Genomic DNA, 16,811 nt, shown 5'->3' on the forward strand with positions numbered 1-16,811 from the left:
TACTTCAACCTGAGCCTTTCCTGTGACTGGGCTTTAGGATACCTGTATTAGGATGGTTTTGCTAAAGCTAATTTTATTTCAAGGTCTAGAAAAACAGGTAGGTTCTTTTCTTGGAGATGTCATTTTTAATAGGCTTTCTTATCTCTTGTTTCTGACCTGATCATGCTGGTTGTCCGTCAACAGCCTTCATTATGCAATCACTAAGTGTCAAACAGTGCACCCCAGACACTGAGGGGATCCGGGGATTTCAACATTACCCTAAAGCCTAAATTCCAGTGTGTCCTGGGTTTTTACTAAAAACAGCAAAGTAATGTCATGGAAGGAAGCACAATGAATTTAATGGATAGACAAAACAAACTGGGCAGAATGTTTTTCACATTACCCACTTTTGAAACCCAAGAAATACAATATTATGAAAATACCACGTCTCCGTCATAATGATTAAATCTTTATCGAAGGAATAGTAGAAAATCCCTTCATTGTAACTTGGCCAAGTATAGTGAACAAAGATAAGTTCTTCACTTGGCATTGGGCTTCTTATTTTACGGTTGAAAGTTTGCATTAATTCATCCAGTAATTCTAGAAAATCTGTCTTTCTTTAATTGAAGTGTAGTTGATTTACAATGGTAATTATTGCCATACAGTAAAATGATTGTTGTATATACATATTCTTTTTTAAATACTCTTTTCCATTATAATTTATCATAGGATATTAAATATAATTCTCTGTGCTATACAGTAGAGTCTAGTTGTTTATCTGTTCTATGTATAAAAGCTTACATTTGCTAACCCCACCTCCTATTCCATTCCTCCGCTAACCTCCTCCCCACGTCTGTTCTCCATGTCTTTGATTCTGTTTCATAGACAGGTTCGTTTGTGTCATATTTTAGATTCCACATATAAGTGATATCATACGATATTTGCCTTTCTCTTTCTAACTTACTTAGTAAGATAATCTCTAGTTGCAAAAAGCTCAGTCTTAATCTCTCCAAATTTTGCCTCTTTCACATTATCTCTGTCATATCTTTCTAGTACATTTTTATACTATTCTTTTTCTAAAAAAGAATTTTTTTTCATCGAAGTATAGTTGATTTACAATGTTTTGTTAGTTTCAGTTGTACAACAAAGTGACTAAGATACAAAATATTGAGTATAGAGTTCTCTGTGCTATACAGTAGGTCCTTGTTAGTTATCTATTTTATATATAGTAGAGTGTATATGTTACTCATAAATTCCTAATTTATCCCTTCCTCCAACCTTTCCCCTTTGGTAACAATAAGGGGATAAACAAATAACAATAAACTCTTATGTTTGTGAGTCTGTTTCTGTTTTGTAAATACATTTTATGTTTCTTTCATATGTTCGATCTCCTGTGTATCTGCTTCAATCTTTGATTCTTTATTTGGGTCAGTCTCCCAGATCAATCTCTTTGGCAAGATTAAATTATTACTTAATCTATCTCTTACAAATAACTAATTCTTTCTGTTTCAGTCTGTTTCTTAATCCACTTATTAGTGCATTTCTAGAAGCTCTGTTGGATTCTTTTTCAAATTTTCTTGGTCTTTTTTTATGGTTTTTTAATTTCTTTTTCAAGACAAGCTATCTTAATTTTCTCTTTTATTTCTGTAAAAATATTAAATACATGATTTTACATTTTGTGTCTGATAATTCCAATATCTGAACTCTTTGCAGCTCAGACTTTGCTACCTGTTATTTCTGTGACTCTCTCTCAAGATACCTTGTTACTATGTATGCTTTTGATTTTTCATTATGAGTTCATGTTCCTTAAAGCTTTATATGTGAGAATGTGAGGATGAGATACAGTTGGGTTTGTCCATGAAGCCAGCATGGTCTATGTTGGCTTCAGCACAGTGCATTCATCTTGCAAAGACTCCTGGGTATTAGACTGCTGGCTTTGTTTCTTTAGCCTCAATAACTCTTTGAGGCATGGCTTTGCTGGTGGCTCAGACGGTAAAGAATCTGCCCACAATGTGGGAGAGGTGGGTTCGATCCCTGGGTGGATAAGATCCCCTGGAGAAGGGCATGGCAGCCCACTCCAGTACACTTGACTGGAGAATTCTGCGGACAAAGGAGTGTGACAGGCTACAGTCCATAGGGTCGCAAAGAGTCAGACACAACTGTGCTACTTTCACCTATATACTACAACATTTTAAGTCCAACTTTAATTTTGTTCAAACTGTTAAAAAAACTATTAATATACAGAGTAAAATCTAGAATGTGACAAACTGAAAGAAAAAGTTGATATGCTTGTTGCATTGTTATTTTGATGAAATGGGCTGAGACAAGCAAAATGGCCCAGGTATTTGTAACATAAAGAATTGTTGATGAAGATGTGATTAAAAAAAAAGATAAGGAGAATAATCAGAAGAGGACCAGACAATCTGCCTGTCAGCTATGTGACTTCGGGAAACTTGCTTAACATCACTGATGTGGCTTATTTTAAAATAAATGTTCTTCCCACCAAATCACAGGGTTTTTGTGAGGAATAGATTAGATAGTGTAGGTCTTTAATGGATGGAAAATTTTTAAATATATAGAAGTGCAAGTTTCTACAATAGCATGTCCACTTCCCTCCCTCTGTTGGGATCAGAGGACTTCCTTTCTCTCCCTAATGAGTGTAGGGACTTTGATGTAGTGAGATAGAACATATCATTTTAGGGCAAATGGGCTGGGTTTTCCTCCTGCCTCTGTCACCCAATAACTGTGTGACCTTGACAAGTACTTAACCTTAAAGTCTTCCTTTGTGAAACTTGATTAAGGATATATGCTTCACAGTGTTCTGGTAAAGGGTTAGAGGAAATCATACATGCAAATTTCCCAACATGTATCAAACCCTCACTAAATGGTTGCTACTCTTATTTTTACTTGTAAGTCTTACACATTAGGAAACAGAAATCTTTCAGTGTATGCATTTCAGTAGAATTTCCTTCCAACTGCATGTTTGGAAGTCTCCATCAATTCTTTTTATTTTATTTTTTTACAAAGTTTAAAAAATATATATTTATTTATTTATACGACTGTGTTGAGTCATAGCTGTGGCAAGAGGGATGTTTAGTTGCAGCATGTAGGATCTAGTTCCCTGACGAGGGAATGAACCTGGGCCCCCTGCATTGGGAGAGCAGAGTCTTAACCACTGGACCACCAGGGAAGTCCCTCCATCAATTCTTTGTTGTGAGATTTCTTGCCCCTAATTCTAGAGGCTCCAGAGGTCTGTTCCAGCTAACGCTGTTGCTACCTTGGAGAGGCTGGCAAGAAGAAAATTAGCATTTCCCTTTGCATTTAGTAATGAGTCTCTCTTCCTTTGTAACAGGCAGAAGTATGAAAATAACCGAGCACTTATAAATGGAGTCTTCATTAGGTGACAGGTCGCCTTTTCTACAATAATTATGCTTATGAATTTTTACATTGTTCTTGAAACCTCTGCTCGACAAATCCCTTAGTGTTAGTCAAAACACTTTGAACATAACTCGAGGCATATCCCCCCTTGATAGTAAAAATGAGCCACTATACAACCTAAAGCAACATGACATTTTCTATGAGATATCAATATTTTTCCATCTGACATTTAGTAGATCCTAAGCAGCCAAAAAAAAAAAAAAAGTTGCCTCTAGCGTTATTATTTATCATTATTGTTTTTATCATTATATATTATTAAGATCCACCAAAATGATATTAAGATGGTTCATATGAATGCTCTTTTTTTCTCATACTAGTTCAGCATTTTTCTTGGAAGTCTTCTTGTTCACAAATGCCCAAGAAAATACCCAGGCAAAGGAAGAACCTAGGCAGAGAATTGGAAGGACTTCTCTAACACATTCCAAAGACAAGGAGGGAGGCATGTTTCCTGGCCGAGTTCTTCCATCTATCACTGCACGCTGCAACTGAATTGGTATTTATACATGAGTGATGAGTCCAAAATAGCTCGCACTTCTGTATTTCCCTCTATTATGGTGGGTAGAGATATGCTTACAAGAGCTCCTCTAATACTTGAGAGAAAATTCTAGTCATTCTAAAATTTAAATTTATAAAAATTTCCCTTGTCTTTCCTAATATTTTCGACCTCAGATCCATCCACGGGACCTTATAGACCTTAACAGACCCCAGGCTAGCAAATCCTAGACCCGTAGTGACAATCTACATCACTTTCAGTGTGACCTGGGAAAAACAGAACACTCAGTATCTCACTGCAGAAGTGAAAATGTACGAGTCATTTAAAATCTCTGAGAGTTCTCTCCAACATTACTTAGAGGCAATCAATGATTCTCTATTCCTTTATATTTCAAGACTTGTCTAAGAAAAGGGAACTTTTCTCATGCAGTGCCAAGTATAGATTTACTCCTACTGATACTTTGTCGAGAGTTCTGCTCTAGGAAATTAAGTTTTTTATAACTGTGTTCCCCCAAGCCACATAAGCCTGAGGAAGGACAATCAAAGTATGAAGGCAGAAGCAGGCTGGATCATAGCAGCAGTCTTTGAGTTTAGCCACCCTAGTTCTGGACTGACGTGCAGCCTGAGTAGTTCTCTCTAATGGTAACTGGAAGAACCCTTTGATGCAAAATACGACATACAATCATTGTTCATTAATGGTAATCATAGCTAATGTTTGTTGAACATTTATTATTTGCCAGGTACTTTTCCAAGTGTTTTATGTTGGTTTTTTTTTGGTCATATAATCCTCACAGCAATCCTGATAGATTGGTTCTAGTATTATTGATTTTACAAATGAAGAAATTTACTTCCATTCAGAGAGTTAATAGGTGGCAGAACAGGAACTCACACTTGGCCCATCGGATTCCATCCTCTCAGCTCCCCACCCACCCTGCAGATGAGAGCAGCCTTGGTGTTTTCCTATCTGGTTATCTTGGATGTGGATCTCTGCCCCACACTGTGCAGTGTACACAATAGGATTCTGGCACCTACTTCTGGTTCTCAGACTACAGAACTGGGGAGGCTTCACTGAGAACAGCCTCAGTCTGGCCTGGGCCGTTATCTGTTCTGTCAGGTCCTGCTGAGGGACTCTTGAGTGTCCCACACTGTTCCTGTTCCTTCTTGCTCTAGCCTCAGATGGTTATGTCCTCTTTATTCTGACTCATTTGCTCAGTAAACATAATTACTCAGCCTTTGCTGGAGCGCCAAGGCCTAGGCAGGGGCTTTCTAAGGTTGCTGACCTCTCCTGCATGTGTCACCCACGAACCCCGGGTGGCTGTGTGGTGCTGGAGCGCTCTGTCTTGTCAGCATTGTGAACGCTTTGTGCTGTGTCACTGACTCTGTCTACCCTCAACTCTGCCCTTCCTGACCTTATTCTCCGGCCAGCTGTTCCTGTGATCTCTGTGCTATGGTGATCAGAGAGCAGAAGTTGCCTTCCCCTCTTTTCTAGGAAGAGGAACTTCCTGATGGGGGTTCTGAGCTGAAGCAGCTCTTCCTGTATTGAAATCTTAGGGGCATGTTCATGAACGAGTGAGTCCGTGTCACTACACAAGAGGTGCAGGTGATGGGGCAGCAGTCAGTCATTCCTGATACATTTATTAGGCACCTATTTATGTTCCCAAAACTCTGCTGAGCATGGGGGTTGCTATGGCGACCAAGATGGAAATTGTTTTTGCTTTCAAGGCTTACTGTTTTTGAACAAATCACACACATGAAGAGGCAGTTATAGTTCTACTTGATAAAGTCTTTGATAAGGCAATAACAGAGCATTTTTAGATCACACAGAACGGGCACCTACTTCAGACTTAAAGGGCTGGGGTAGATTACCTGGTGGAAGTGACATCTGAGATTTAAAGAAGCTGAGTCAGAAGTTAGTCAGGTGAAGAGATTGGTAGTCAGATACAAAGGAAGAGAAGAATGTTCAAGAAATAAGTAATAGTAAATTCAAAGGCCTATGGCAGAGCAAAAAGCAAGCAGAGCCAGGGTGACCACAATTAGCTCAGGATAGCCAAAGTGCAGTTTGAAGTAGAATGTGGTAGAATATAAAGCTGGATTGGTGAGCAGGAGTGGGGATATGAAGGGTAGCTTCCATTCCATCTTTCTTGGTATCTCATGGTAACTACTTGCTTTCTGGGCAAAGGCTAATAGAGTTTTGCCAAGAGAATGCACTGGTCATAGCAAACACCCTCTTCTGACAACACAAGAGAAGACTCTACACATAGACATCACCAGATGGTCAACACCGAAATCAGATTGATTATATTCTTTGCAGGCAAGGATGGAGAAGCTCTATACAGTCAGCAAAAACAAGACTGGGAGCTGACTGTGGCTCAGATCATGAACTCCTTATTGTCAAATTCAGACTTAAATTGAAGAAAGTAGGGAAAACCACTGGACCATTCAGGTATGACCTAAATCAAATCCTTTATGATTATACAGTGGAAATGAGAAATAGATTTAAGGGACTAGATCTGATAGACAGAGTGCCTGATGAACTATGGACGGAGGTTCGTGACATTGTACAGGAGACAGGGATCAAGACCACCCCCAAGAAAAAGAAATGCAAAAAAGCAAAATGGCTGTCTGAGGAGGCCTTACAAATAGCTGTGAAAAGAAGAGAAGTGAAAAGCAAAGGAGAAAAGGAAAGATATTGCCATCTGAATGCAGAGTTCTAAAGAATAGCAAGGAGAGATTAAAAAAAGCCTTTCTCAGCGATCAGTGCAAAGAAATACAGAAAAACAACAGAATGCGAAAGAGTAGAGATCTTTTCAAGAAAATTAGAGATACCAAGGGAACATTTCATGCAAAGATGGGCTCAATAATCTCGGGCTCAATTATCTTCACGACCCAAAAAATCACCATGGTGTGATCACTCATCTAGAGCCAGACATGCTGGAATGTGAAGTCAAGTGGGCCTTAGACAGCATCACTATGAACAAAACTAGTGGAGGTGATGGAATTCCAGTTGAGCTATTTCAAATCCTGAGAGATGATGATGTGAAAGTGCTGCACTCAATATGCCAGCATATTTGGAAAACTCAGCAGTGGCCACAGGACTGGAAAAGGTCAGTTTTCATTTCAATCCCAGAGAAAGGCAATGCCAAAGAATGCTCCAACTTCTGCACAATTGCCTCATCTCACACACTAGTAAGTCGGACATGACTGAAGTGACTTAGCAGCAGCAGCAGCAGCAGCACATGCTAGTAAAGTAAAGCTCAAAATTCTCCAAGCCAGGCTTCAGCAATACATGAACTGTGAACTTCCAGATGTTCAAGCTGATTTTAAAAAGGGCAGAGGAACCAGAGATCAAATTGCCAACATCTGCTGGATCATCAAAGAAGCAAGAGAGTTCCAGAAAAAACATCTATTTCTGCTTTGTTGACTATGCCAAAGCCTTTGACTGTGTGGATCACAATAAACTGTGGAAAATTCTGAAAGAGATGGGAATACCAGACCATCTGACCTGCCTCTTGAGAAACCTATATGCAGGTCAGGAAGCAACTGTTAGAACTGGACATGGAACAACAGACTGGTTCCAAATAGGATAAGGAGTACATCAAGGCTGTATATTGTCACCCTGCTTGTTTAACTTATATGCAGAGTACATCATGAGAAACGCTGGGCTGGAAGAAGCACAAGCTGGAATCAAGATTGCCGGGAGAAATATTAATCACCTCAGATATGCAGATGACACCACCCTTATGGCAGAAAGTGAAGAGGAACTAAAAAGCCTCTTGATGAAAGAGAAAGAGGAGAGTGAAAAAGTTGGTTTAAAGCTCAACATTCAGAAGACTAAGATCATGGCATCTGGTCCCATCACTTCATGGCAAATAGATGGGGAAACAGTGGAAACTGTGTCAGACTTTATTTTTCTGGGCTCCAAAATCACTGCAGATGGTGACTGCAGCCATGAAATTAAAAGACGCTTCCTCCTTGGAAGGAAAGTTATGACCAACCTAGATAGCATATTCAAAAGCAGAGACATTACTTTGCCAACAAAGGTCCGTCTAGTCAAGGCTATGGTTTTCCCAGTGGTCGTGTATGGATGTGAGAGTTGGACTGTGAAGAAAGCTGAGCGCCAAAGAATTGATGATTTTAAACTGTGGTGTTGGAGAACTCTTCCGAGTCCCTTGGACAGCAAGGAGATCCAACCAGTCCATCCTAAAGGAGATCAGTCCTGGGTGTACATTGGAAGGACTGATGCTGCAGCTGAAACTCCAAAACTTTGGCCAGCTGATGCGAAGAGTTGACTCATTGGAAAAGACCCTAATGCTGGGAGGGATTGGGGGTAGGAGGAGAAGGGGACGACAGAGGATGAGATGGCTGGGTGGCATCACCGACTCGATGGACATTGGTTTGGGTAGACTCCGGGAGTTGGTGATGGACAGGGACGCCTGGCATACTGCGATTCATGGGGTTGCAAAGAGTTGGACATGACTGAGCGACTGAACTGAACTGAACTTGCTTTCAATGGACTAACCAGCATGGGTACTTAGTGGCAGGGAATGGGACTGAGGAGTAATATTTATGGAGTCTTGCTGTGTGCCGAGGTTGCTGGAAGGTCTCAGAGACCTCTGGTCCTGGACCCCAGGCCATATCACCCAGGGACCCCAAGCCAGCCAAGCGCCTCCCTCTTCTGGGTAGAATTCATAGTGGTTCTAGAAAACACCAGTCTTCCTTCTGCTGCTACCAGCAGGGCTTCCCACTCCAGAAACTAGTGCCCTTGCTCAGGGTTCCTTCTGCTGTCTCTGCTGCTGCTGCTGCATCCACAGCCAGACCTGACATGGCCTCTCTTGCTACGGGGGACCTCACTGCATCAGTGGGTACCAGGGATGGAGCCCAGCCCTTCACATTCACCAGCATTTGTTGAGATAGTTATCTCCATTTTTACAAACAAGGGGGAAACTTGGGCTTACAGACATCAAATTATTTGTCAAAGCCACAAAGCTATAAATGGCAGGGCAGAATTTGGACCTGGTCTGATTTCAAAGCCACTTAAAGCTCAACATTCAGAAAACGAAGATCATGGCATCCGGTCCCATCACTTCGTGGCAAATAGATGGGGGAAACAGTGGAAACAGTGTCAGACTTTATTTTTTGGGGCTCCAAAATCACTGCAGATGGTGACTGCAGCCATGAAATTAAAAGACGCTTCCTCCTTGGAAGGAAAGTTATGACCAACCTCAATAGCATATTCAAAAGCAGAGACATTACTTTGCCAACAAAGGTTCGTCTAGTCAAGGCTATGGTTTTTTCTGTGGTCATGTATGGATGTGAGAGTTGGACTGTGAAGAAGGCTGAGCGCCGAAGAATTGATGCCTTTGAACTGTGGTGTTGGAGAAGACTCTTGAGAGTCCCTTGGACTGCAAGGAGATCCAACCAGTCCATTCTGAAGGAGATCAGCCCTGGGATTTCTTTGGAGTGAATGATGCTGAAGCTGAAATTCCAGTACTTTGGCCACCTCATGTGAAGAGTTGACTCATTGGAAAAGACTCTGATACTGGGAGGGATTGGAGGCAGGAGGAGAAGGGGACAACAGAGGATGAGATGGCTGAATGGCATCACTGACTCGATGGATGTGAGTCTGGGTGAACTCCGGGAGTTGGTGATGGACAGGGAGGCCTGGCGTGCTGGGATTCATGGGGTCGCAAAGAGTCAGACATGACTGAGCGACTGAACTGAACTGAACTGAACAATCACACAACTGTGCCTCTTTCCCAGTCAGCATTAGAGTTTTTATAGAAAGTGAAGTCGTTCAGTCGTGTCCGACTGTTTGAGACCCCATAGACTGTAGCCTACCAGGCTCCTCCTCCCATGGGATTTTCCAGGCAAGAGTACTGGAGTGGGTTGCCATTTCCTTCTCCAGAGAGAGTTCTTATTAGGATCCTTTAAGTCTTGTCTTCAGATTTTCTTATTGATGTTTTTCTTGAAGATGAGTCCCCCAAAGATTGGGTCAGAGGCTTCTGAGGAGACTCTCTCAGAGTGTCCCTTCCGCATGTCACTCCTACAGGGGAAGCACTGAATGCAAACACCTCTGACCCTCAGGATATGTGCAGTAACAATAGCAGCAAGCCCTACTAGACTGTATCCCCTAGATTTAAGACAGCCTCCCCTACCTCAATTTGATAAAGGATATGACAATAATTTCTAATTTTAGTATTTTAAAATTCCTCCTAGGGGGTGTGGTGATTTTTTTAAATGTAGGTAGGTATTCAGGCAGTTCCTGACCTGTCTGAGCATATCACATATTTGTGATTAGCAGGTGAGGTTTCTTCTTTGTGACCTCCCCAGATTCTCACTGCATGTTGTTTTTGATTTACTTTTATTTTTGTCACCTTTTCTTATTACCATTTCTATGACAATATTCATGCTAAATAAAATAAGTTTTCCTGTTCCTCTGCTCCCTCCTGCCTCTTTTCTCAAATACCAAGAAAGCCTAGGCACAAGTCTTAAAGGGCCTAGCAGTGGAGACAGGCGTAAACGCCAGTGAGGGCTCCAGCTTCAGACAGGGATACTAAGGAATCAATCACTGGCTTTTATTAAGTGTCTCTTCTCTAAAAGCATAGCTCTCCCTACAGCCAGATGGCCCTGGCTCTGTGCTGCTGAAGGTCATCAAGACCCTGTCACTAATTGCTCTTCTTCCTGGTAGCAAGTAGAAGAAGCAATTTTCCAGTTGTTTTTTTTGATCATAGGGCTGTTTCTCTAGAATACTACTCTCTATAAAAAGAAGGGTATGATTATTTCCAGATAACATTGTCAAAACACTTTTATAGAGGAAGGCAGTTTATACAGGGGTTAGAAGTACACAATTTGGAGTCAACAGCCCTGAGGGTGAATTCTTGGCTCTATCCTTTACTAAATAGGGCAAGTCACTTAAATTCTTTGAACCTCAGTTTTTCTCTCTGGAAAATGGAAATAATATTACTTCATGGAGCTGATACAAGGATTAAGTTGCTGCTGCTGCTGCTGCTGCTAAGTCGCTTCAGTCGTGTCCGACTCTGTGTGACCCCATAGATGGCAGCCCACCAGGCTCCCCCGTCCCTGGGATTCTCCAGGCAAGAATACTGGAGTGGGTTGCCATTTCCTCCTCCAATGCCTGAAAGTGAAAAGTGAAAGTGAAGTCGCTCAGTCATGTCCAACTCTTAGCAACCCCATGGACTGCAGCCCACCAGGCTCCTCCGTCCGTGGGATCCTCCAGGCAAGAGCACTGGAGTCGGGTGCCATTGCCTTCTCCAAGGATTAAGTTAGTAGAGATTAATTAAGACAGAGTAAATAGTTAGACTTATAAGGTACTGTTTTTATTATCATTGGTTAGTATTATCAAGAAAGTCATCTACCTGTCTCTCTTAAGGCTAACCTGATATATTTTAGTCTATTTCTTGCAATTCTCTTTTCTCCATACAAGTTCTCATTCTTCAAAGGTAAGGCATGATCTTGGTTTCATGAATAATTTGACTCTCACCATTTGCAATTATATGATAAAATTAAGGCTAAAAGAAATTGCATTCAAGAGAGAGGGGACATATTTTTACCTATAGCTGATTCATGTTGATGTATGGCAGAGACCAACACAATATTGTAAAGAAATTATCCCCCAATTAAAAATAAAAGAAATTGCGGTTGACTTCTGGTTTTCATCTAGCCTTCTTCAATAAGATGACTATTTTCATTGCAGAATGATGAAGTGGAGTTTGTCCGAACTGGTTATGGTAAGGATATGGTAAAAGTTCTTCATATTCAGCGGGATGGAAAATACCACAGCATTAAGGAAGTGGCAACTTCAGTGCAACTTACTCTAAACTCCAGAAGAGAGTACCTGCATGGAGACAATTCAGACATCATCCCGACAGACACCATCAAGAACACAGTTCAAGTCCTGGCCAAGTTCAAAGGCGTATGTGTTATTCTTCTTCTTAGATGCTGCCTATCTGGATGGCGAATTCACTGCACTATACTGTGAGGATAGTACTTGCTTATTTCAAGTTCCCTGTACGTTTTAATTTTATTTGTACATTTAAGCCATTGGAAAAAAGATCCTTTTCTATTCTAAAATTCTTTTTTTTAAATTTTATTTTATTTTTAAACTTTACAAATTGTATTAGTTTTGCCAAATATCAAAATGAATCTGCCACAGGTATATATGTGTTCCCCAATTTCCCTTTTTAAAAAAACTTACCACTTTATTTGCTTTTCTTTTTCTGTTCCCTCTTTGTTCTGTTTCCTTGGTTTTCAACTCAGTACAACATCTTTTAGAAGGCAGAGAATCCTATTTGACAAATTTACATGTTATCACTTATTTAGGATCATTGGCAAATCAAGGCTCTGAGACAATTTCAGATTAGAATTTTACCCATTGTTGCCATGCATTTATTTGAGTCCTATTGTTTTGTTTCTTTCTTTAAGAATGGTGTGTATTCATAGAAGAAAGTACCATTTCTCTTCTTGGTATTACTAAAGAAGAAAATTCAGTATAAGATACAGTTTGAAATCTATTTGTCCAACTTTTAATGCCTTCCTAATTTTCTCAACTCTATGACCACTTAGTGTCCATATTTGATGGTAACTGTACTTTTAAAAAGGGTCTTGGAACTAAGAGAATCTGATTTTTTTTTTTAGCACTTTACCTCAGATTTCTCTAAAAAGTGTGAGTGAAATTGTGCTGGGTGACCACCAGATTTCTGGGCAATTCAGGATGATTTTTTATTTACCAAGAAGTTTAAAAAGACAAGAAATGTAGACTAGAAAATTTCTTTTTCCATGATTTTGCATGAAATCCACACCTATAATGCATGAAATGAACAAACTAATTGAAAGATTATTTCTGCAAGGCCTGTCTCCACCGTGAACCTTTCTCTTGCTAATCATAACGGCCCAGCAAGCATAGACAGTGTTCTGGAAAAAGGCATTGCTTTCTTTAAAAATAAATTGAAAATAAGCTTCTAGTACTGTGTTTAAGAAGATGGTTGGGTACCAAAAATTCTTATATTTCCTGTACTATGTGAGAGATACAGAAAAGTGAAGGAATGGACCTGGATGTTTAAAAAAAATTCATTCATTGTTTGTAGCGACCATAATTTCTTATCCAAACCAAGATACTTTTGAGAGTTCAATAGAATGCTTATAAACCTCAGATACGAAACAAAACTATCCTGGAAACCTGTATAGTCTACCTTAATTATACTCAAAACCATAAATAATCTGTAGACTGAGCTAGTACCATAAAATAGAGATTAATATGAAGAATTGGGTGGAAGTAGGGAGCTGCTTTATGGGGGTGGAGAGTTGGAGATGGTCTGTAGAAGGCATGTTTGCAAGGAAAGAAAGCTGAAGTGACCCTTCCTTAACATTTTTCCTGGGGAAACTGGGAGGTCTGTTTGCCAGCCTCATAAAGAGAGCAGAGTGTTTGGAGTATCCTGCAATACTTTTGCTGGCATGGGTGATGACTGAGCTCATCTCGAGGAGAATCTAAATATTCAGTTCCTTTTTGCTCATCCACTGATGGACAGACACATCCTCTCCAGCACACAGTTTTCTTTTAAAAACAGGGTGGTCTCACCTGGTGATGGTGATCCATTAACTACACTTAGGGGCCCATGTGAAAAATTGGGATAAAAAGATAAAATCATTTCTAAGATTCTTTCTAAGTCTTCATTTCTCTGATTCTAAAAAACACTTGATCAGGAAAGAGAGTCCCATGGATATTTAAAAATGACTTTCAATTGGGGCAACTATTGCTGCTCATTCACATTTGTTTCTCTTTATAGATCAAAAGCATAGAAACTTTTGCTATGAATATCTGTGAGCATTTCCTTTCTTCTTTTAACCACGTCATTCGAGTTCAAGTCTACGTGGAAGAAGTCCCTTGGAAGCGTTTTGAAAAGGTTGCCTCACTTATTTGTGTTCTCAGTTTAATTAAAGACATTGGCTTTATGACATATGCTGAAATTTTACTGGAAACAATCTTTTTTTTTTTTTCTAATTTTCAGAATGGAGTTAAGCACGTCCATGCATTTATTCATACTCCCACTGGAACGCATTTCTGTGAGGTTGAACAGTTGAGGAGTGGTGAGAAAATGTCTTTCATGTTTGATTCTGTAATAGCAATTTTAGTTTTTTTTTTCTTCTTCTAAACAACTCTGTTTATCAGCACCAAGGAGAACTGTAGAGAATTTTGAACTCTTTTAAATCTGAGATGGGAATGAAAGTTGTGACCTTGGATTACATTAAAGAACTATCTGCTTTTTATCTTAAAAGTATAAAGATGAAATAATACTCTTTGCAACAAATCTGGGGGTTGAGTGGGGTCAATCATTTTTATTTCATGATCTTGAGGTGAGAGGAAAAAAAGACTCAGGCTGACAAAACTCTCAAATCTCTGAAATTTCTGATCAGTGCTTTTTGTACTATACCAAACTATGATTATAATAACTTTATAGGAAATACCTAGAAAATAACAATCATGTTTCCTTATTTTGTCCTAATAATAAAACCATTGATATTATTATAATTATAATAAAATAAGCTTCATTTAAAATAGCAGTGACAATTATATAGTTCTTTCTGTTTAATAAGAAATCTAAACATTAACTGTGGAACATAATTATAATTTAGACCTTCTTGGTACTGATGACTAAACTTAGCAAAGTATATCTTCCATTGATTTGTTGAGGTTGTCAGAATAGAGCTCAATAATTGGTTAAGAGTTGGACTAGATGAACTTTAAGAACCGTGAAGCCACCATGGTAGAAATGTCCCTATCCTAATGAAAAATAAACTTTAGTGATCATTATAAACTGAAAGTGAGGACTCTGAATTTTTTCTTTTTTCATCTCTCTTTTCTTTTGTCTCCTCTCCTTCTCTTTCCCACGTGTTTCTTTCATTTCATTTCTTTTACTTTATCTTTCTTTCATTTCTAGCTCTCTTCACTAAGAATTTAAGGTGGTATCTGGTAAACATCATAAATATCTTTTAAAAGATTAGTAAAATACAAGTGCTTCTTATTCTGAGTTCTACTGGGTGCTGCCTTCCCTTAGAACGTCCTAGTCATTTAACATTTTAATCATTTAATGTTTTCCCTATCTGTATTAAATTCTAGGCACAGCCAGAGCCTTCTCAGTGTTTGATTAACAGTTATGAAATTATTATTATATAAAGAAGACTGAATAACTAGTTGATAAGTTGAGAAGATAGTGAGTTTTTAAATCCTCCAAATGTGAAGAGGTTGGTTTGGACCTTAATCTACTGTACTAGCAAGACTGGTGTAACTAGGGAATTCCTGGTGGTCAAGTGGTTAGGACACCACACTTTCACCATTGAGGGCCTTGGTTGGATCTCTGGTTCAGGAGCTAAGATCCTACAAGCTGAGCAGCATGGCCAAAAACAAAAGAAAACAAAACAAAACCCTGGTGCAATGAGGAAGTTTTTGCATGGTAGCTAAGTCTACAGTTCTTGCAGACTAAGATATTTTGCTTCCTTTATTGCTTTCCTATTTTAATTTTTTAAATGTAAACCATTTTTTACATTATAGTTTAACTTACAGTGTTGTGTTAGTTTCAGATGTACAGCAGAATGATTCAGTTATACACACACATATACATTTATGTGTATATATATATTCTTTTTCAGCTTCTTTTCCATTAGAGATCATTTAAATGCAAGATATTGAATACAGTTCCTTGTGCTATATATTAGGTCCTTGTTTATCTATTTTATATGTAGTAATGTGTATATATTAATCCCAAATTCCCAGTTTATCTTCTTCTCATAGCTGCTATCCCTTTTGGTAACCATAAGGTCAGGTTCTGTGTCTGTGAGTCTATTTCTGCTTTGTAAATAAATTCATTTGTATCTTTTTTTTTAGATTCCACTTGTAAGTGATATCATATATTTCTTTGTCTGATTTACTTCACTCAATATGATAATCTCTAGATTCATCCATGTTGCTGCAAATGGCATTATTTCATTCTTTATTATGACTGAGTAATAAATATTCTTTATCCATTCATCTGCCTATGGGTATTTAGGTTGCTTCTATGTCTTGTTGCTATTTTTGTTGTTGTTGTTGTTTGGTCGCTACGTCGTGTCCAACTCATTTGTGACCCCATGGACTACAGCCCACTAGGCTCCTCTGTCCACGGGATTCGCAGGTCTCCTTTTTCCTTCTCAGGGGATCTTCCTGACCCAGAGAGTGAATCTGAATCTTCTGCACTGGCAGGATTTTTTTTTAACCACTGAGCCACCAGGGAAACCGTTCCATGTCTTGACTATTGTAAACAGTGCTGCTATAAATGTTGGAATGCCTGTATCTTTTCAAATTAGAATTTCCTTTGGATATATGCCCAGGAGTGGGATAGCAGGATCATATGATTAATTCCTTTCTCTCCACAGTCTCTCTGGCATTTATTATCAGTAGACTTTTTAAATAATGGCCATTCTGATCTGAGAGTGATACTTCATTGTAGTTTTGTATTTTTCTAAAATTAGCAATGTGTGTATATGTGCATGAACAGTCATGTCCAAGTCTGTGCAACCCCATGAATTGTAGCCTGCCAGGCTCCTCTGTCTATGGAATTCTCCAGGCAAAAAAACTGGAATGGGTTGCCATTCCCTTCTCCAGGGGATCTTCACAACCCAGGGATTGAAACCGGGTCTCCTGCTTTGCAGGCAGATTCTTTACTGTCTGAGCCACCAGGGAAGCCCCAAATTAGCAATATTGTGCATTTTTCATGTGCCTATTGGCCGTCTGTATGTCTTTTTCTGAGAAATTTCTCTTTAGGTCTTCTGACCATTTTCTGATTGCATTGTTTGCTTTTTTATATTAAGCTGTATGAGTTATTTATATATTTTGGAAATTAATCCCTTGA

General features: G+C 39.2%; 1 protein-coding gene across 2 annotated transcripts in view; it reads left to right on the forward strand.

Annotated features, from left to right (window-relative positions):
* Window positions 1-16,811, forward strand: part of UOX (urate oxidase) — a 98,984-nt gene that overhangs the window by 64,544 nt on the left and 17,629 nt on the right. For both annotated transcript variants that reach the window (XM_059883957.1, NM_001075648.2), the window contains 3 exon segments: window positions 11,624-11,842; window positions 13,713-13,829; window positions 13,935-14,013. In XM_059883957.1, coding sequence (XP_059739940.1) covers window positions 11,624-11,842; window positions 13,713-13,829; window positions 13,935-14,013 — 415 coding nt within the window.

The sequence above is a fragment of the Bos taurus genome, chromosome 3 (assembly GCF_002263795.3).
Source record: "Bos taurus isolate L1 Dominette 01449 registration number 42190680 breed Hereford chromosome 3, ARS-UCD2.0, whole genome shotgun sequence".
NCBI classification, from domain to species: domain Eukaryota; kingdom Metazoa; phylum Chordata; class Mammalia; order Artiodactyla; family Bovidae; genus Bos; species Bos taurus.